This window comes from Lepidochelys kempii, chromosome 16, assembly GCF_965140265.1.
Source record: "Lepidochelys kempii isolate rLepKem1 chromosome 16, rLepKem1.hap2, whole genome shotgun sequence".
Classification (NCBI taxonomy): domain Eukaryota; kingdom Metazoa; phylum Chordata; order Testudines; family Cheloniidae; genus Lepidochelys; species Lepidochelys kempii.
This window is the reverse complement of record NC_133271.1, coordinates 12763410-12785851: the sequence shown is the minus strand read 5'-3', so window position 1 is coordinate 12785851 and position 22442 is coordinate 12763410. Positions and strand designations below refer to the sequence as shown.

Genomic DNA, 22442 nt, shown 5'->3' with positions numbered 1-22442 from the left:
CACCAACAACTGGGTTCTATTTTGATTTTTTCTAAAACTAGGACCTATGCAAAACACCGGCTTTACCTCTGCTCCTGCCTATGAAAAATGAACAGCTTTACGCTGCTCTGAAAACTAAGTACATTTTCACAACCCCCCTGCTGAAAAAAAAAAAATCCATCCTAAAACACCACCAAACACAGAAGACAGACTGAAAATACTTCAATCTGCAAAAATGGGATTTGCACTGTATTTATTTTGACTTTTTGTCCATCGTGTTAGAGGACACGGATGTTGCGCACTCACACGCAGCTCTGCTCTGATTCCTTGAGATGAGCTATGTGCCTGGGATAAAAAAAACCCAACACCCACCACCAAACCTGTTGGAACTAAACCTTTTCGGAGCTCCTAAAAGGTTTGGATAAGAATTGTTTCACTTCCAGTTTGAACGGGTAGTGTCAAAATACCAAGCTTGAGGCCCTGGTTCAGCAAGGTACTTTAACCTGTGCAGAAATGTAAGTATGTTCAACTTTAAGCCCAGGTGTATTTTCATTGACTTCAATGGGCTATTCGTGTGCTTAAAGGTACGCATACACCCAAGTATTGCTGAATCAGTGCCTTGGATCCTTAGGTGTAGGTTGCTATATCAAAATCTTAAGTAGATTAAATAGACTGTGGTTAGATAGATTGCTCTCTCAGTCCATCCAGACGGGACCAGCTATGGAACTGCATAACATCACCTGAGCACATCCGTTCTCTTGTGATCTGCAGCCTGATTCTGCAGATTCAAGAAGTCTAGATAGGTCAAAAGAGCATCAAAACCAAATGCTCACAGAGGCTCGTCCCCAGCCTAGGCCATAACGTGATTCCTTGTGCCGTATGTCTACACATACTGTGCTGTAGTGGTGCAGCTGCATCACGGCAGCATATCTGGTGAAGACGCTCTATGCTGATGGGAGAAAGCTCTCCCATCAGCATAATAAAACCATCTCTGTGAGTGGCGGCAGCTATGTGGCGGGAGCTCTCACGCAGACATAAGTGCCAGTGTGGACAGTGCTATGTCGGGGTAACTTATGTCACTCAGAGAGGGGGGGAAGATTATTCACACTCCTGAGCAACATAAGTTACACCACCATGAACTGTAGTGTAGACCTAGCCTTACACAGAAGCTGCAGTGTAGATGGGCCCTCAGTTGCCCTTCTCTGCCCCCTCTTCGCCTCAAGGATTTAATAAATATGTTAAGCTCACAACTGCAACCCTGCAGTCCCCAGAGAGCTGCAACATCTTCTGGCCATTGTGTTTACATTTCCTGCTAATCAGGGCAAACCAGGCTTGCAAACAAAATCTGATTAAGTAGTTTTCACCTCTGAAAAAAGGGGATTAGCTGGTCCTTTGATCCTCAGATATTGATTTGCATCTCAAAGCAGGTGTGACCTCAGCTAGGGCTGCTTCTGTTCCAAGTTTCCCTTCCCCTGACACTCTTTCCTCTGTTTACCAGAAGGGATCAGTTCATATCCTCACATCAAGCCTGATCCAAAACCTATTGCAGGGGGTGAAAAGCCACCCACTGACTTCAATAGGCTTGGGATCAGGCCCTAACACAGCTGAAAGTCCAAGCCAGTTACAAAACCACCAGAATCAATTTTCCATCCAAATGACTAGAAACTGGGAAGGGACACACGCCTGTCAATCCCACAAATCCCACCTTTTCCCTTGCATCTAGGGCGACCCATCGGCAGGTCGCTGAGGTTGCTGTTTATTTTTTACTTGCACCACGCACAGAGGCGCTGCCCACTCTGGGTGGAAGGGGCTCTGGACCAGACTTACCAAGGCAATTAAAGGATAGCTCCTGCTGACAAAAGAGGGAGCAGCCATCGCCGTTGATCTTATTCATGTCATCACATTCTTCCCCCAAATCTCTGCAGGCAGGAGACAAAACGAGGGATCAGATGGAAAACAGCTGCATTTCTCAGACCTCTCTCAGTTCCTGTCTCATAACCTGGAGATGCTTAATTCAGTGCTGTGCTGGCCCTCAAAACATCTGTTCTCTCTCCTCCATCTCCCAGCTTTGACAATTCCAGGGTACAAGGTTTCCCCTCCAGTTCCCTCGCAGGTAGGTGGCACTATTGCTTCCGGGCTAAGACATGAGCACTTTCCTTTATGGCTGCTGCTGCTGGCTCAGCAGATGGGGGAAAGACAGCAGCTATGGGATCAGAGGAGAGCCTGGAAGGGCAGGAATTCTGGAAGCTCTTCATGCTCTGTCTGAAAGGGCCAGATTGTGGCTCCAGCAATGCGCCCACACAGGGGGATTAGGAGGTGTAAGTGCCTTCCATGTGCTCAGATTTCAGGTAGCTGCATGGGATGGAGAGCACTTGGCCGATAGTGGATGGAGTCCTGGCTTTGCCCCCACAACCCACCAGCCAGTGCCGTTAAGCCCGCACAGAGGGGGAAGCAACTTGAACCACAAAAAGAATGGGCGTGGGTGACTCTCTCCCCCCACAAACCCCACAGGAGCAAATGTGGCAAGGAAGGACCAGACTTTGCCACAGTCTGGTTCCGGGTCTGCTCTTGGGGCCATGCCACTATGTGCTACCCCTTACTCAAGCCATGTGGCAAAGCCACAACGGATGTCTAAAGCATTTGCAGCATAATGGCATGAGAAGTGGTACACAAAGTACAACCGATACCTCTATCTTTCTCCTCCCAGCTGCCCCAGATGTGTCAATGGCTTGGTTATTTTAATTTGAATGCATTGGCTTTAGGGCCCGATATTGCAAACATGCTTGAGACCATAAGTAGTCCCATTGTTTTGACAGGAAGCTCTGCTTCCCATGAACAGTGTTTGCAGGACTGGACCTGCGTTTGTTGTTAATTTTGTTGTTAATTAATTACATTTTGTTAAAGTGCCTGGAGACTTTTGAGCAGGTCCCATTCACGCTATAAAAACAATACAGTAAAAATAAACTACAATTGTTCATAATTATTTTTATTATTAGTGGTCTGTCGATCAGCAGGCAAGGAGAGGGAGGAGTTGATTGAGAACCTGCAATGACTAACACTCTCCCTTGGAGCCCAAATCTGTCACCTCCAAATGCATCCCAGCTCCAGCGGCCTGCAGAGCAACCTTGCCCTGAGGTTGCCCTGGAAACCTGGCCTCCCATGTGCCAGCTGTCCATCAACCGCCAGCCTGCCTGGGACTTCTCACTTAATGACAGCACCAAAGATGTTGTGAACATTTCTTTTTTTGTCAGCAATTAACACTAAGAAATTTATATATATATATGTGTGTGTGTGTGTGTGTGTGTGTGTGTGTGTGTAAATAAAGGTGTCAGGACAGCAGGACCAAACTAAGTTCCAATTAAATGTTATCATCTTGATAATAATCAGAGACGTCGGTCCTTGTCTCTCTACTTCTGAGAGTCAGCCTAGGCTATGGAGACATCAGGTGATCAAAGACAAAAGCTGTAGTGATTATGTATGAGAGGCAGTAATTTCCTTTCTAGCCCCAATCTCTGGATCAATGGAAGCAGCACAGCTGTATCTATTTGCTTACTCCACACTTACTTTTGGATAATCCCATCTCCACAGTATCCACTTCCATGAGTATATACAGTCATGGGGGAGGGTTCACTCTCCTCTGTCCCAGAAATAACGGCAACCTGGTACGTGTACACGATGCTGTCACTCAACTCCCTACAATGCAAGAAAGGAAACAGTATGTGAGCAGCACAATACAGTCAGTAATACAGGTCAGAGAAGGGGCTGCTGAAAAGCAGCTAGGCTTCTCAGAAAACATCCTTAATTCAATCAGGCTCCTAGAACATTCCTGAGTCACTTGATTGGGATTACATGGGACTAGTTTTCAGAAAGGCACCCTCCTTTTTTGTGGGAGTAATCTGTGCCCAGATTCTTCCACGTTCAATTCGAGAGCAAGTGCAAATCTGAGTAGCGGCAGCTCTTAACTGCAGGTACAAATCCAGGAGTGAAATAGCCTGCTCCCCAGATTTGCCCCAACATCTGATTTTGTGGGTACAAAAATGTGGGTGCATTTTGCGGATGTAAATGATTACGGATAATTCTGCCTGTGCTCTGCTAACCAAGAAAGGCACAAAATCATTTGTGAGCTAACAGTTCAGGCAGCTGTAATAACCACAGAGTCACTGCAGAAAAGTGAATGTGCCACTCTTTGTGAGCTTGAACCTCCCCAAAAACAGTTCACACAGGTTCTGCTCTTGAGCACACATGCAATTCCTACTGATAGCTGAATGCACATACATTTGAGAGCAAAGTGCAGCCAATGTGTGTATGTATCTTCTCTGTGTGCACACATTCGCATGGGTAAGCAAACTGAAAATACATTCAGCAAAGGAAAATTTTGCTATAATAGAAATTCCATAGGAAAACAATGAGTTACAAAGTTCATGTTTGTTTAACTATGGGATGGGAAATTGGTCCTAGAGTGTCATAACAGAGGGACTGGCACTACATTAAGCATGGGGTGAGGATTATGTTTATGAGTTAATGGGCTGCAGAGGACTGGGTTTGTGCGTGAATATGACCTGGAAGACTGGAAAGGAAACTTCATACGGAGGAAGGACTGAGTGTGCATAATTATGTGGTCAACGACTGAATGCACGAGTTAATACAGGGAGAGTGTTCTGTGTATGTCAGGGAAGAATGACTGCTGGGCTGGTTTGTCTTAGTGTGCTTTGGCTTAATCCAGCCACCAGTTACACAATGAGGTGGGAGAGTTTTCCAACTGCAATCTGCTACCCATGTGATCCGACAACAGATGGCTCCCATCACAGCAAGTGATTCTTACAGTTTAGCTATAGGGATGGAGGCAGAAAGGACATTTCTCTACTGAAACACTTCCTGGACCTCTTTGCTAACTGTGGAGGACTAGGAAATATATAACCATGCCTCAGGCACAGAAAGATTAAGTAGTTTGCCTAAGGCCACAGAGGAAAATGGAGGCTAAACCAGGAACTGAACACAGGTCTTCTAGTGCCCAGAACTGTGCCTTAACCACAAAACCAATCTTCTTCCCGATTTCCATCGCTCCGGCCCTTTCAGAAGGTTCTTCTGTGCATACTACTGCTAGCAAATTTAAGAAGCCTCCCTACCTTAATAATCCACCACAGAGAAGAAATTTCAGTCTGTCAGATACCTCTGTGGTCTAAGGTAGATTGAGCACTTCCAATTAAAGGAAGGCTAGATTAGAGTGACCCACAGAGGATGGGAAATGGGAGAGAGGGCAGCTCCAAGTGACCCTTCCAATTGGATGCAACAGGTAGACGCTGGTTACAGATGTTCCTGAGGTGGAGCAACACCTGGGCTACAAACTCTAAGACTATGTCTACACTATGGAGACTGCATAGCCCCTTAGTGTAGATGCAGCATACACCAAGAGGAGGAGTATTTCTGCCAGCGTAAGAACACCACTGCCCTGAACGACATTAGCTATGCTGACAGAAGCCCTCTTCTGTGGCATAGCTGCGTCTACATTGAGGTTTTTTGTTGGCATAACAATGTTAATGGGTGTGTGTTTTCACTCCCCAACTGACATTGCTATGCCGATATATGTTTTAAAGTGTAGCTCTGGCGTTTTAAGCTCACGTGACTTAGGGTTTGCAGCACTAACCATGCCAAATGCTTTGCAATTAATGGCAAATCGCCTACTCAGTTTGGCTTACCAAAAGTGGCCTTTCAGAATCTCCCACTTGGGACTTAAGTTACATTAACTCATCCACTGCTGTTTGTCACAAGCTGTGTGTGGTTACTTAATGCTCTGGCATTCCTTTAGAGTGCCAAACTTGGAGAGAAACATGAGTGTTTTAAAGTGGATAAGCCTAGTATGTCGGGCAGTAATATGCAAAGCCATGGTGATAAGCACAGTGTACACATGGAAAAACAGATAGATTAACAAAAGAATGAGCGAAAAATGCCATTGCATTTTCTTCCATGTGTCAGGTACATTAATGAGCACTCAAGTGGATATTAGAGTTTGTGTATCTGGAGTTGTCAACAAGACAAGCTTTTTGGGGGGCACTGATATAAGCAAGATTTTGACCATTTATTTTTCCATCTGCCTTCCCACTGACCCGATGGGACAGTAATAATGATAATGCACACTTTCCACTCCTCCGTCAATCGGTTCTGATGCATGGCTGTTTCACATGATGGTACTTAAGGAGTTGAAGCTGAAGAGCATCTTTAATATTAAGGATACGAGCAACTGCTCTTTCAAATTTATACATATGGTCTTTTAATGACCTTTTCCAGAACTGAGTAAAGGGTATTGATCACTCTGGCTTCCGCTCGGGGGAGGCACTATTACTGAAAAGCATTGACTCAATTCCTCGGTTTAGAGGAGGAATTAGAATACACCATGTGAAATACCACAAGGGCTGCTTTTCCTCTCTCCAGCAGCAAGGGAGATATTTGGATATTGAGATATTGGGGTCTTCTATTTCTTTTTCTCTTTCTATTGGGGAGGGTGAGCAGCTGAGTTTTTTTTTCCCCCCTGTGTCTCTGAGAAGTGACCTTGTCAGCCACGTTTCCTGTTTTGGTTTCAGCCAGTGTTCCTATAACATTCAAAGGGCTCCACAGTGCCACCCGGATGCTGGGGCGGAGCTCCCTCCCCAAGTAGTGGTGAGATAATAGGGCCCTATCAAATTCACAGTCCATTTTGGTCCATTTCAGGGTCATAGGATTTTTAAAATGGTAAATTTCACGATTTCAGCTATTTAAATCTGAAAATTCATGGTGTTGTAATTGTAGGGGTCCTGACCCCAAAAGGAATTGTGGGCTGGTCGCAAGATTATTGTAGGGGAGGGTTGCGGTACTGCTACCCTTACTTCTGTGCTGCCTACAGAGCTGGGCAGCTGGAGAGTTGCGGCCGCTGGCCGGGAGCCCAGCTCTGAAGGCAGAGCTGCAGCCAGCAGCAGTGCAGAAGTAAGGGTGGCACGGTTTTGTGGGTACAAAAATGTGGGTGCATTTTGCAGATGTAAATGATGAAGGATAATTCTGCCTGTGCTCTGCTAACTATGCCACCCTTACTTCTGCACTGCTGCTGGCTGCAGCTTTGCCTTCAGAGCTGGGCTCCCAGCCAGCAGCCGCAACTCTCCAGCTGCCCAGCTCTGTAGGCAGCACAGAAGTAAGGGTAGCAGTACCGCAACCCTCCCCTACAATAACCTTGCGACCAGCCCACAATTCCTTTCTGGGTCAGGACCCCCAATTTGAGAAATGCAGATCTTCCCCATGAAATCTGTATAGCATAGGGAAAAAGCACACAAAAGTCCAGATTTCGTGGGGGAAGACCGGATGTCACGCCCATGACATGTTTTTAATGGCCATGAATTCGGTAGAGCCCTAGACATAAGGGACTGTGGATTTTAGAGTTGCAGTGCACACCCCCCTGAATGCTTGCAGGTGTGCAGGAGCTGGGTTGCACCCTAGGCATGCCCGGGTATGCCCCTGTTAGGGTACTCGGCACCTTTGGCCAAACGAGCTGCCCCTCCTACTCTGCAAGTGAAATCAGCTCCTTTCTAGATGTCTCCTGTTTGGTACATTGGGGGAAAGCAGCTCCCTGCACCCTTTCTTCCCACTGCAAGGGCCAGTGTGTTTTTAGTAGCATAAGTGATAGATAGATAGATTAGATTTTTAATGATAAAATTCCCCCTTTGTCATGAAATTGAACATCTTCTTAGAGACCATCCCAGCTTCTGCCCCTAGAGAGCATGATTTCCGTAAAATAATGAATGCTGCAAGGAAGGCTAGCCAGGTGCTCCTATCATGTAAGGAGAAGGTTGAGAGCCACTGCCACGCAAATGTCTTGAGTACCTGCAGCCAAATTATGGCTGCCTCCAGCAAGGGTGCGTGGGAGGGGTGAAGGAAATCTCTGTATCCTCAACACCTTCAGTGTTCCCAAGAAGGCCCAGGCCCTATTTGTTCCTAAATGGGGATGTGGTTCACCAAAAGTTTGGGTCCTGCTCCCCCTAAGACTTTGTTCTCTGAACAGACTCTCTCCTTCAGCCCTCCTCTCGCCCCAGAACCAGCCCCTCCTTCCACAGGTCCCAGCTGAATCCTTGCTTTCCTCCAGCACCTTTGCCCTTGTTTTTCTTCCTTAGTGATGAAGCCTAGTCCAGCAAAGCAAGAAACCAGATGGCAGCTACAAGCTGTGGCCTTGACTTTCTCTGGCTGCTATACCTTGGACCAACTGCTTGAGGGTGGGCCAACCATGGTCACAAAGCCTGAATCCTGAGCAGCTGAAGATCTTGCCTTATTCCACCTCAGTTCTCCACAGTCATAGAGCTGCCAAGTATTTTGCCATTTTAATTAGCTCACCGGTGTGGACCCACAGGGGGAGGGAGTCCCTCTCCCAAAGAGCTGACCTTCTAAATAGGCAAGAAAGATAAGGTGATGGGAGGAAAAACAGCGACACAGAGAGAAGTGCTTTGCCCAAGTTCACATGCTATTTCAAACCCATATTTAGGCACCAAAATAAGAGGCCTTAATTAAGTTAATGGGAGCTGAGGGAGCTCTGTAGCTCAGAGATGATGCTCCATGGGATTGGTCCTGAGCTCAGGGCAAGAAATGAGGGTCAATAAAGTAGCTGAGAATCAACTACCTCTTTTTCTGCGGTCAAGCGTGCTCCTGGATTACTGAGAGCTGCCCCATCCTTTCTTCGAATCTGCTTGAAGCTAGGGTCCTTAGACTTTACTTCCGCTGCAAGGGGAAGAGCACCTAGGAAGTGTCACTGTAGCTTTTCATGTTCCCATAGCCTATGGTGCTTACAAAAGCTCTTACTATAACAGATGGCCCCAGGGGAGAGGGTCACTTTAGGACATATTGATCACACTTGTTATTGACTATACAAACAGAGCTGCTTTCCCCTCTTCCGTAATCTCTCTCTCTCTCTCTCTCTCTCTTTTAAATAAAAATGGCATGAGAGTGATGGTAGAAGACAATGAAGAGAATTCCTGTCTGATTTTGAAACTGGGAGGGGATGTGTGGAATTTTGTAAACAAAAGAAGGACGTCAAAAATCTCGAGTTCTTGCACTTGTCTATTATTTCAGCTGCCGTCAGATCTTTTGCTGTTTGCATAAGCCAAGCGACATGGCAGATGCAAGGGCCTCAAAACAACCCTCCCACCTGTCTCTTTGGCACAAAGTTGATTTAGAAGAAACGATCGCCCAGGAGGCTGCCGCTGAGATTCTTCTCTCTCTACGGAAGATAGGCTAGGCTATGATGGGAGGATTGGGCTTATGTGCCATCCTCGGGCTTTTACTGTTCACCAGGGAGAACAAAACAAATTAGTGGCGGGATTAAATAAACCTGACAGGCCCTGGGCTGTGTTCCCTCTGGAGCAAAGGCTGGAGATGCCAGGATGGATTTTACCTTGTCCCTCTGCCTGAAACTCAAATTAAACCTGAACAGATGGAGAGTTTCACAAAATGGCAAGGATGAATACTGGCTAAGTTTGGGCTGAGATTCGCCCAGGAGTAGCCTTATTATTTATTTATTATTAGTAGTAACGTTATTATTACAGTAGCATCAAGAGGCCCCAGCAAAGATCAGGGCTGGGTGCTGCACAGACAGAGCGAAAAACAGTCCCTGCCGGGGAGAGTTTATAATTGAAATAGACAAGAGATACAAAGGTTAAGTTGGGAAACAGAGGCACCGAGATGTGAGGTGACATGCCCAAGGTCACAGAACAGCTCAGTGGCAAAATGAGGCATAGAATCCTGTCTCCTGAGTCCCAGCTAAGTGCCCTATCCACACTGCCTTTCCTGTCCCCAACCTATAATGTGCAGCATGCACTTGCTACGGAACCAGACGGGTCTCCTTAGTAATTACCCTAGAGGTTATGGGGTGCTGTGTTCCACAGAAAGCCAGTTTGGAAGTGAGAATAGGGAGCAGGAAGGAGAGATGGAGGGGTACAGACTGCTTCCCCACCCTAAAGTCTCTAAGTACTGGGGGAAGCCAAAACCATGTAAAGCATCTTTCATCCTCACTCCTGCAATGAACCAGTTTAGGAAGCAGAACAGTCACACACACACATACACACACACCCCTCCGAGGTCTCGGGGAAACTCAGGAGGGATAGACAGGTCACACAGGACCCTCAATACAGCAAACATACGTTGGCTGGAGAGGGTCCCAGAGTCCGTGGGATTCCTCCTGGAAGAGCAGTGGGAGGAGGACTAGGGGTTGTTTGCAACCTGATCATCCTCAACTGATGTTTATAAACCACTCACGAACATGGGCAGACGTTTGCAAATACCAAAGTACCCAACTGCACCAGCCCTGCATCTTTGGGGAAAGTCCTGCCAAGCCCTACCAGCTACCTCATCTCCTACCGGCTTGCACAACGTGTGAGGTTTATGCATCAGAGGCAGTTTGTGCAGAACCATATGCCACTTCTGAAATTTAGGTAGTTGCCATTTCAAAAAAAGAGTCCTCACTTATTCCATTCCCCAGCCTGATTGTTTCTCTGCACCATTCCTTCCAAATGGCTAAGAACTTCAAAGTCTTCCCCAGCAAACTGCCTGATCAACTCGGACCTTTTGGACATGGAAATGTTATATCTTTACCAGTCCTACCTCCTGTCTCCAAAGACTGTGTTCCAATCTCCCCTCCCATGGTCACACTTACACAGGCAGAGTTCAATTTGGCTGACACTCCCCTCAGACCCCACACAAGTGGATATACAAACAAACTTCAAGTGGATTTTTGTCTAACCTGATAGACATTAATTAGTCTAATCCATTTGCCTTTTATTCTATTCCTGGGCACCTTGCTGTGAACTCCATCAATCAAAGTTTGGGTCCAGATCCCCAACTGGCATAAAGTGTCATAATTCCATTGAAGTCTACAGCATTCTGCCCATTTCTGCCAGCTATGGATCTGGCCCTTGGATTCTAACTTGTTTGCCCATTTGACATGGACAGTGGTTTTCCATGCAGTATATAAGAGATGCACATGTCCTGCTCATCAGCTCAGCAGTTGGTATTAACCATAGCCGGAGGAAATAACAAGTATGCCTCAAGTTTTCATCTCAGCTGAGTGCTTTGTGTAGCATATTTTGTATTACCAAGTGGTTCTAGCAACCCAGAGTCTGACCTTTCCATTGAGTTCAACAGAAACTAGACCAGACCCTCAGCCAACTCTTTTCTAACTCTGTCTTGGCAAGCTAGTTCTAGTACCACATCAATATCGACATCTTACCCACTACCACAATGCTAGGGAGCCTACACATCTCATCTATGATGTCCCAGATATTAATGATAAAGCAATGATCAAATAAATTAGAATTTGCACGTAACGTGCTTTTGTATACCACTGGCAACAATGACACCCGTGAATACAAGATTAAAATACACACCTATGGTACAGTTTCTACTGTCAATTACACTGGCATCAATCTGGAGTAACTCCACTTATGTCAGTAACCTTACTCCAGATTTACACTGGTGTAACAAAAAAAGAGTATGAGACGAGTCCAATTTCCAACCTAGGTTAAAATGTCCATTCTATACTTGGTGCTCAGATCAGCACATAGGTTCCCATAATAGGTAACTGGTGCTGTTCTGAGAGGTCAAAATGCAGAAACGCACACGTTAATATAGCAACCTAACTCTGAAAATTGAGCCCCATGTATTTTTCTAGCAGATAACTTGGACATTAAACTACTGAAAAATTTTCCTTTAAATAGATCATTTTCTTCCTTCATGCAAATGCATGACGTTTTAAAGTAGCAAACATATATATGCAACTGATTAACTCCAGCAGACTTTGATATAATCATACAAATATTTGCCCTGGTACCAATTGAAAACAGTAGCAAATTTAATAGAAAACAAAGTTTGCAGCCAAGGTCGCAAAGATATTTCTTGTTTGTGTTTGAAAACAAACTTTTTAACACTGATGGACAATTTTTAAGTTTCTTGGTTAAACAAAATAAGATTTTTTCTTTAGAAGGATGACAAGCTCCTTCTGAAGCTTCTTAATGGGATCAAGTTACAAATTCCACGATAAAGTAACTATTAGAGGTCCACAGTCTTAAATGGGAGTTTGTACCCGAGAGGCAGTTTTATGGACGTATATAGGTTAAGGGGCTCAGCACCTGTTGGTTATTAAAAAAGCAGGGAGGGTGGAAATCTGTTTTGTTCGTTTCCTGAGCACGGTTTCAGGTGATGTTCATTTGAGGTATGAGAGCTTCTCAATTAGAAAAGGCTCCTGTGAAGTTCTGTCTCAGCAATTTCAGAGAGAGGGGTTTGTTAGGAGTTGATCCAGCACCAAGGACTCTGGAAGCTAAAATGTATCAGGATGCATCTTCAGTTGGTATAAACCAGCTGGGGATCTGGCAAATAATCAGCTACCCAACTACAGTGTGTCAGTTTGAGATGGGAGCAAACCAACCGGGAGGCAGGTTGGAGATCGGAAGGGCCGTCATCAGCAACAGTCACTGCTGAACCTTAGCCTTGAGCCATAATTTTGAGATATTAAGGACATGAACAGGATCAAGCCTGAGAGGTTGTCATAGGCCCCTCTCTTTGTTCAGAATATTTGTAAGCCATTATATGCCTAAAAGGGTTTCTATCATGCCCATCAATGTCCTATCCAAATGGGGTATTAAGGGAAGAGCAGCATTGCAATGCCAGTCTAGCTCTGTTTTCAATTCCCATTTGATTTGACTCTGAGTTCCAACTTTATCAGAAGCTTAAGAATATAGGAATGTCCATACTGGGTCAGACCAATGGCCCATTTAGCCCAGTATCCTGTCTTCTAACAATGGCCAATGCCAGATGCTTCAGAGGGAATGAGCAGAACAGGGCAATTTATCAAATAATTCATCTTCTGTTGTTCAGTCCCAGCTTCTGGCAGTCAAAGATTCAGGAATACCCAGAGCTTGGGTTTCCATCCCTGACCATCTTGGCTAACAGCCACTGATGGACCTATCCTCCATGAACTTATCAAATTTTGGTATTTTAATCCCACACAAAAGATATTAAAGATATAAAACTAAGTGCCCAGCAACTGATTAGGCCAATAGTTACAAAGGTAATACCAAAAACTAGACTAGCTGATGCTGCTGATAAAAAATCAGGTAACACATTTCTGCCTCTCTTGTGGTATTCAAGGCTCAGTCCACGTTTTACAAAGGAGTTATTTTTAAATTGTTGCATAACACATGCCTGTGCAATATTTCTTTCCTCAATCAAGCAAAGAACATGCATTTGTTACTCTTGGGAGATTCCTGGGGCTTCTTGCCTTATTTAGAAGCCCAAATAATAGGTACATAAGAAGGGAAACATCAGCTAACAGTAATTATCCATGAGTAACGTACAGCCAAATTCACTGCAGCTCCGAGACTGTTTCACCTGCAATAAATTATTTTGCCTAATGGGAAAGGTCCCATTTAACCTTCATATCACCTTGCAGCTAAAAACCCTGTTGCCAGGTTGCCAGTTCAAATGCAACCATGGCTGGTAGTGACTGAAATCAGTCATCTTCAACTAATGTTTGCTTGGTGGCCAATATGGCTTGAGTTGGTGGTATCAGTTCACGTTCTAATGGCTATCTGTCTACAGCTCAATAGTGGGCCACGTCCTTGCCCCCTCTATAGCCTCTTTGTACGGCTCTGGCAGGGCATAGGGCTGCAAATCCATCTTAACATGCCTCCTGAGGATTTTCTTTGCATAGTGGCAACTCTCCATCACTACTCCCAGCCCCTGGAGAAGCAAGTATCTCTAGGGAGGAAATAGTCATGGTCAGAGTGCTTCTGCATTCTACCTATTCTCTGTGGTTGGAACCACCCCATGAGGCACAGACAGCTGTGAGTAACTTACAGCAACTCTGAAGCTCCTCTAAGGTAAGGTTTCCACCAGAGCTGGAGGTGTAATTCCCAGCTGAGGCAGATGTACTCATGCTAGCTCTGCTTGAGCTAGCATGTGGAAAATAGCCATTCAGGCTAGCCACCTGCGTACGTTCCCATACAAGATCTTAGGTATGTATTCAGGCAGCCGGCCTGACCTGCTGCTGGTGCCATCATAACTACACGGCTATTTTTGGTGTGCTAGCACCCGTATTTCTACCCACGTCGGGAATTACACTACCTAGCTGCAGTGTAGACATACCCTAAGTTGAATCTGGGGCCAAAAACGGTCTCGGCCCTGTCTCAGGATCAGCGCACTGCTAAGGCATAAGCCCACCTTTGCTCTCTCATTCCTAATATTACATCAAATGCAGCTCAGCCAGAACAGAGACTCTGGAGCTGTGTGTTTTGTCCAGTGCCACACGAAGCTATGGTGTTACGTAAGTAACCACAACAACTAATAATCACGACCCATCACCATAGCTAATGCACCTTTGTGCAGATTTAACAGGAAAACTTCCTAGTGAGTGGAGAACGAACATGCCCTCTTGCTTCTCCAGGTCAGGACTAGAACGCTTTGGCAGGGGGTGGTACAGGGGAACTTGCAATGCCTATTCTGTAGGTGGTGGGAAGCAGATTTCATTCTCTTGCAAAAATAACCTGGCATTTTTAAACCAGTACTAAACTAATCAGAAAAGAAAAGAAAAGAAAAGAAAAGAAAAGAATGTGGCTGCCAGCTGCCAGCTCTGATCAGCTAAATGGAGATGTATAATCCCTAGCAACAGCAGCAATATTAGCCTCGAACATTTGATTGTATGCTCTTTGACGCAAGGACCTGGTTTACTTCTTCTGTAAAGTACCTAGCACGCTATTGGAGGTTGTAAATAATCGCAACATACACTTTAGCTTTTAGTAGCATTGCATATGTGAAGGAAACACTCCAAAAGGAATATTAAGGAGAATAGTAGAAAGGAAAAAAAAAAGTGGATTTTCTCTTTTTGGTTTCTCTCTGCCAGGCACTTGGTGTGCTGTGTGTGGGTGAGCAATGGTACATATTCATACCTGGAATGTGTGACTAGAATTAGTCATCCTCCCTGCCCAGTCTAAGATGTATGTCAGAGGTGTGGTGGTGAGAAAATAATTCCCCGCCAGGGCCTGGTGGCAGTGATCTTACCGGTGCTTGAGCATCTCTACTTCAGCCAGAGTCCTTTGTCTTGGACTAGCAGTCTCATTCATGCTGAAGAGGAATCTGGAGCTGCTTACTTTCAAGTGTTCTATGACACCTCTGGAAGCAAACTTAAACCAGCCTCCAAGCCTCAGAAGTTTTACTAACAATTTGTACAGTTCCCCATGACTAGCCTCAGGCTTCTTAACAAGAATACACAAGCAACAGATGGGATTCAAGAGTCCTGGTTTGTCAATGTGCAATTTGGACCAACAATATCTCTCTTGCTCAAGTCATCTGTATGCTGTCTTCTGATTAGTTGCATCATACTTTTTTTCTTCACATTATTTCCAACTGTATCATTGGCTAATGGCCTGCTCCATGCCCATTGACTGTTGCCTTCAATAAGCTTTGGATCGGGCCCTAAATGCTGAAGTCCTTATTCAGTAGTTGGCTTTACTGAAACCTTTGCTTGAGGACTGAATGACAACTGACGAAGGGAGATTCCAAGACTTGGCCAAAAGAGAAAAAGCTTCAAGCACATTTGGTCCGTGTCTAGGTGGTTAACAGTCTCTAGCTTGCCGCAAAATGTAACCCTAGACCCACAATACAAATGATTTCTCCATCCAAAACCGTGGGGATGGGTGTCACAGGCAGGAAAGAAGTAAGGCTGTGATGAAGCTTGGGAGTCTGATTCTCTCCCTTGCATCACTTCAGTTCTACACCAGTAAAGCCCCACTGAAGACAATGGAGTTTCACCAGTGTCAAACGGGTATAGAAGAGTGAAGAATCAAGAGGGTTTTTGCTTTGGTGGTTTTTTTTTTTTTTTGCTACCACATACAAACCACGCCACATCTACAAGGCCTCTTACCATTTAAAGCAAATAACAGGAACCAAAGCCACATGTACCTTCTCCCTATCCTGGGCACTCCTGCAGAGCCAGCTACAAGCCTTACATTTGTATCTAAACCCTAACAGACTGATTGATAAAAAACAGTGAACATGTTTCATGAATGACCTGCCATGTAGCTAAGGATATAGCTAAACTCTCTGTTCTGTAACCTGAATGGTTGGCTCAGACCCAGTTTACATCACTGCCACATACAGACATAAAGGCAGGAGCCCAGGTTTCTAGGGACCCTGTGAAATCCCTATTGTATCCCTGTGGACTCATGTCCCAATTTTACTGTGGGATCTTTAGTGAGGGTCTGAATTTCTTCTCCATGGAGCCAAGTGCCACTGACTTCAATGGGAGTTACGCATGCCCCATGGCGGGAGGACCAAGATCCCAGGATTTTAGTGTGTATAGGAATTCACAGGAACAATACAACCCTGCTGTGGACTCTTCAACGACAGCTCAGTCTCCCCAGAGTTCCAGCACGCACGTACATACAGTTGTACAGCTATAGTACAAATTAGAACTTTGAACAGACCACCTCTGTCTGTACGCTGCCCATTGCCACCAATGCACAGGGAGAGCCGGCTCTGTGATGGCTTCTCTTCGCCAACATTTGTTCCTGATAAAAAGGCTGCACTCATGAAAAGGGGGTGACAAGTGGAGACTGCTGTGGCTATGAAACAGGACAAGTCTTTTGTGAGTGACATCTACCCATGTTCTCGACATGTTGGAGGAAGCTTCCCATCCCAGGCTTTCTCTACTTTATAAACTCTCCCTAAAAATTCAAGGGTTTTTGCTCCAGAACAAATGTTGAGCTACTGATTACATGGCAGCTCTAACTAGGTCAGCATACCAGGCTACAGCTGGGTTCAAAAGGTTTTGTGTTAACTGGTTTGACCATCCCTAATTATTTCTAGTGATCAGCCTGAATGAAAACCCCAGAGCTGAACCCCCAGGAGTATTGGGGAACTTTGGATCTGGATGTGCACTCAGATCTGAACTTTGCAGGCAAGTCCCCTCTCTACTTATTCCTAGAGCTGTGAAGAACTCAGCATTTTCACACTGCAGCTGGTTCGCCTATTTTATTTATTTATTTCCCCCCTATTTTTGGTTTATGTCAGTTCATAGCTGATGAGTTTCCCTTTATTTAATGGATTCAAGAAAACCTGGACATTCAAAGTCTTCTGAAGCTATTGAGATTTGCCTGGTTACTCTATAATCTGCAGGGATGAAGGGGCCATTCAGATCTCAGCCCCATCCTTTTGAAATGTTCCCTGATCTCAGCCTGCTTGAGAGCTGAGATTCTAATTCAACCTGAGAGAAGGCAGGGTTGGGATGGGTCTGTGTTCCTTAATAAAAGGTTTGCCTTACTCTAGCTATTTTCTCTCTCCTGTAAGAGCACCTAATGCTGACTAGGCAAGAGCCATCAATTAAGACTGTCTCCCCTTTCAGCTTAGGGGGATGTTCTCTTCACCAGCAGGAAGAGGGTATGAGAAATTAATTTTCCTTTCATCACTGCCACACCTGGGGAAAAGATCCTCCTCAGAGAAAACAGAACAAGCAAATATTTTCTTTAGGAAGAAAAGAGAAAACAGAGACCAAGGTCAGAGGAGGCAGGGGAAGAGATGTGCAACTTCCTCCACAATATTTTTATATACATGTGTGGATGCCACTCTAGTCAATCTGGAAACATGCAAAAACAATGAGGAGGGGTAACTGGGCTGGGGTTTACGGAGAGACAGATGGGCTGCACTGTCAGCTGGTAGCGGGATGCTGAGTTCCACGTATACAGAATCAAACACACAGGCAGAAGAGAATCTGGGCTCAGAGATATTTCAAAGCGATATTTTATGTACGTGTTTACATAGGGACATATTCTAGCTTCTCTTTCATGGGTGCCTTGGTGAGGGGCCACCAGCAGCCCTCTCCTTTCTGCTTGGTGAGTAAAAAATACTCTGCCCAGACTGATGATGGAAAGCTTATCCTGCCTCAATCTAGCTCCTAACTGAGAATACAAAGGATTCGGCCACATGACAAAAGAAAGAACCAATCAGATTGTGCACTTACACAATCTACCTAGGGATCTATTTGGTCCTCATCACTATAGTACCTGAGCTATTACCCACTGCCCACCCAGGAGATAGGGCAGTGCTATTATCCCCATTTTACAGAGAGGGAGGCACAAAGAGCCCATGGGTAAAATTGTCAAAAGGCTCTAAGTGACACAGGAGCCTAAGCCCCATTTTCAAAAGGGACTGGTGAGACTAAGACACATTGACTTTCTGTGGCACTTAGGAGTCTAAGCTACTTTTAAAAACAGGACTTAGGCTCCTAAGTCAGTTAGATACTTTTGAAAGTTTTATCCCCCATGACTTGTCCAAGGTCACAAAAGAACCTGGAGCAGAGCTGGGAGTTGAACCTTAGGTGTCCTGAATCCCTGGACAGTGCTCTAATCACAAGATCATCCTCCTTCTCTCAAAACCAGTTAAGAGGACTATCAGATAGAGGTCTGAAAAATATTCAGAACAAAGTTTGATAGAACAGTGCTCAGAATTCAAAGGTTTTTTCCTCCACATTTCATTATGAACTCAGAATTCGGCCCATTTCATGGAACTTGTGCTAAGGAATGCATATGTTTCAAGCAAAACCAGTCCTTTTTTCCAACAAGAATGGGCCAGTTTTCTGGCAAAGATGCTTTTGCAGCAAAAACCATGGGAAAATTCACAATTTCCCATATTTCCAAAAGGCCAATGGCCTTATTTACTGTAAGTGCCAGCAATATTGCAAATTAAAGCACCAGTCCAGGAAAATACTTTAGCGCATGCTTAACTTTAAGCATCTGAGGAGCCCCAATGATGTACATTTTTTGGTTTTAATAATTAACCTGGATTCTCATGCGCTCAGAGACTATTTGCATTCTCTCAGTTGTACAGTTGGGCTGCCAAAGTGGCAGTATCTTATAATTACTGGATTGTTAATTATTCTGTTTTATTATATTTTAAAACTCTTTAGAAAGCTGTAACGATGTAGTCTTCCTTGCTATTAGCTATTAGTAGTAAGATTATATTTTTTTAAAATTAGCATGTGCTTTCCTTAGCAGCTTTGTTCCTTTTATCTGATGTTAATTTTCAAAAGGGCTTCATTGTGTTGCTAAAGGTGAGTGAATAATTACTAAAGAATACTTTTATTAAACAGTTTTGCTTTTTTCTGTTTGTGGAATGTCTGTGAACAGAGCATGAATTACTTTGAAGTTATTACACTATTTTACTTTTCCTTTGGTTTAAGTTGTGCATAGCTGATTGGCCTAATAAAAGTCACATGGTAATGTTTATGTTCCCTGATTGGATAAGCATAACCCTTCTAATCAGGCTTTAGGCTAAAACCCAGTGTGAAATTCACCTGTGTACAGAGAACTTGCAAAAGGCACGTTTCATGTAAGTCCCACTCAAATCTGCAAACTTTTGTGCTAACAAAACTCAGCTGCAGAAAGTGATTATAAGAGGGATGCAAATGTAGCTGAAATAAATTAATTAAAAATGTAAACAAATATATGCACTTCTCTCTCTCCCACCCACCTGCCAACCTCAGCTTTGGGTGTTCCCAATAAGAGCGTTCCAAATGGTTTCCCACCACAACACACATATTTCTTACAAAAGATATTCTTCTGAGTGTCGCTATGCAAGTCCCAAAACCCTCTCATGGATTCTCTCACAAAGTTCAGAATTTGGATAAGTATTTGGTAGTCTGGGCAGTAAAAAAAATATCTGAACTTCTTGTGCCTGCAAATCTAGGCTGGAAAGCCCACGAGGTCCGGCTGTCTCATGTGATTTTGGTACCTCCAGTTCCAGACATATACCCTGAGAGTGCCCTCTCTTGCGGAGAGTCAGCCTCTCTAAGTATTTCAGAACCCTGCCATTCCAGTGTAATTTTATGGGGAGAGACGTTTCCAAAACCGTGTGTCCATCCTTCTGACTAGAGATACTTACGTGTCCATGAATCTCCTGCTGAGGTTTGAGATGACAAATGGAGAACCAGTCTGGAAGGGAGGGTCCCGGATCACCTTGTACCGGATGGGTCTGCAGTCTGTACACAGCAGGCTTCGCGGGATAGAGCTCAGCATGGCCGCGTCAATCTCCAGGTGCTCATCCAAGGTATAGATCTGGATGCCGTACACTTCCTCGCCCACCTGTTTGGCATTCAGCTTGATGGTCAGAGGGATGTCGCAGAAGACGTTCTGGGGCCCCAGAGAGATGTTCTTCCCGCCGATGGTCAGCAGCTTGATGTCATTCACTGCTCCGCTGGAGTCCCAATCCGTGGAGACAAATGTCACCCAGACTGTGAGGGACTCTGGGATCAAGGGATAGCGGAACTCCAGCTCCAGATAGCAACCCTGGGGCTCGGGACAGACTGGCGGTACTGTGTGCTGGTGGACCCCTGAGTTGGGACTCCAAGTCCTGACACTGGGTTTACAAGGTTGCTCTACATCAGGGTGACCTGAAGGAAAGGCAGAAGCAAAGAAGAGAGATAAAGGATGTTAGAGACTATGGCTTAGCACTGATTTTACAGTCTTCTGAAATACAAACCTACAAGCTAAGAGTAGAGCAGGCCACCTCCAGGCAGGGAGATAAGCTATATATTTAGATGGAAGGATGAAAGATATCAGGACTGAGAGACTGTGGAAGGAAGTAGGAGGCTACCTAGAACTGTACCCTACATTTCAGAAAGGTTTTGTGTGACACAGCAATTGGGTGAGAAATGAGCTCTTAGGTAATCTGTCCTGTCCAACTGCTAATGCAAGATTGTTCTGTACTGTACAATATGAGCTGGATTTGCCAGCACATCATGGCCATGCAAAAGAACCACAAACACAGTTTCATTGGCTGGCTGAGCACAGTTTAGGGCTGTCTTTCATCACCAGAGAGGCACAAAACATCTGGAGGTATCAGTAAACCTGGCCCCGTATTTTCAATCTCCAGTTTCAAGTGAAGGTTGCTACCACTGTGATGATTCCACAGTCTGAAAGAGCTCAAAGTGGCAAATGATTCTTTCCAACAATCAGCCTCAATTCTCGTTACTTTAATTTCACCTCATTGCTGCTAACTATACCCTCTTGTGGCATTTTATTATATAATTAGGAAGAAAAAGAATCCTTACAATGTTACTGGTCCATAAGTGGATGGAAATGGAAGAATTATCAATAACAACACAGAAAAGGCGAAAATGTTCAATAAATACATTTATTCCATGTTTGGGGGGAAATGAACAGATGATGCTCTCTCATCATATGATGATGATGATAATGTTCTGTCCATTCCACTAGTATCTCAGTAAGTTGTTAAACAACAGCTACTAAAGTTAGTTATTTTTAAATCAGCAGATTCAGATAATTTACATCCAAGAGTTCTAAAAGAGTTGGCTGAGGCGATTACTGGATGGTTAATATTGATTTTCAATAAGTTTTGGAACACTAGGAAAATTCCGGAAGGCTGGAAGGAAGATAATGCTGTACCAATATTTTAAAACAGTAAATGGGATGTTCCGGGTAGTTATGGGCCTGTCAGTATGACATCAAGCTGGGACAAGATAATGGAGTGGCTGATATGGGACTTGATTAAAGAATTAAAATAGGGTAATATAATTCATGCCAATCAATGTGGGTGTATGGAAAGTAGATCTTGTCAAACTAATTTGATTTTTATAAGATTATAAGTTTTGTTGATAAAGGTAATAATGTTGATGTAATATACTTAGATTTTATAAGGCATTTGACTTGGTACAGCATGACATTTTGATTAAAAAATGAGAATGATATAAAATGAACATGGCACACATTAAATGGATTTAAAGCTGGCTAACTGATAGGTCTCAAAATGTAACTGTAAATAGGAAATCATCATCAACAGGGTGTGTTTCTAGTGGGGTCCTGCAAGATTCTGTTCTTGGTTCTACGTTATTTAAAAATTTTTTATTAATGACAAAGTAAACAAAAAATCAATCACTGATAAATTTCGCAGATGACACAAAAATTGGGAGAGTGGCAAATAACAAGGAGGACAGATCACTGATACAGACTGATTTGGATTTCTGGGTAAACTGGATATAATCAAACAATATGTATTTTAATATGGCTAAATGTAAATGTATACATCTTGGAACAAAGAAAGTATTTCATACTTAGAGGATGGGGGAGCTCTATCCTGGGAAGCAGTGACTCTGAAAGGATTTTGGGGTTGTGGTGGATGATCAGCTGAACTTGAGCTCCCAGTGTGACACTGGAGAAAAGGGCTAATGCAATCCTTGGATGCATAAACAGGGGAATCTTGAGTAGAAGAGAGGTTATGTCGCTCTGTGTCTGGCACTGGTATGACCACTGCTGGAACACTGTCTATTTCTGATGTCCACAATTCAAAAAGAATGTTGAAAAAAAGGAGAGGACTCAGAGAAGAGCCAGGAATAGGATTAAAAGATGAGAAAAACTGTCTTCTAGTGACAGACTCAGGAGGATCAATTTATTTAG

At 44.3% G+C, this 22442-nt stretch overlaps 1 protein-coding gene across 5 annotated transcripts in view; it reads right to left on the bottom strand.

The window, feature by feature from the left end:
* PAPPA (pappalysin 1) overlaps positions 1–22442 on the bottom strand; it is a 228109-nt gene that overhangs the window by 108103 nt on the left and 97564 nt on the right. For all 5 annotated transcript variants that reach the window (XM_073313934.1, XM_073313936.1, XM_073313935.1 and 2 more), the window contains 3 exons: positions 19912–20419; positions 3544–3672; positions 1807–1898 (listed from right to left, as the gene is read on the bottom strand). In XM_073313934.1, the coding sequence (XP_073170035.1) occupies positions 1807–1898; positions 3544–3672; positions 19912–20419 (729 nt within the window). The remainder of the gene's footprint in view (positions 1–1806; positions 1899–3543; positions 3673–19911; positions 20420–22442) is intronic.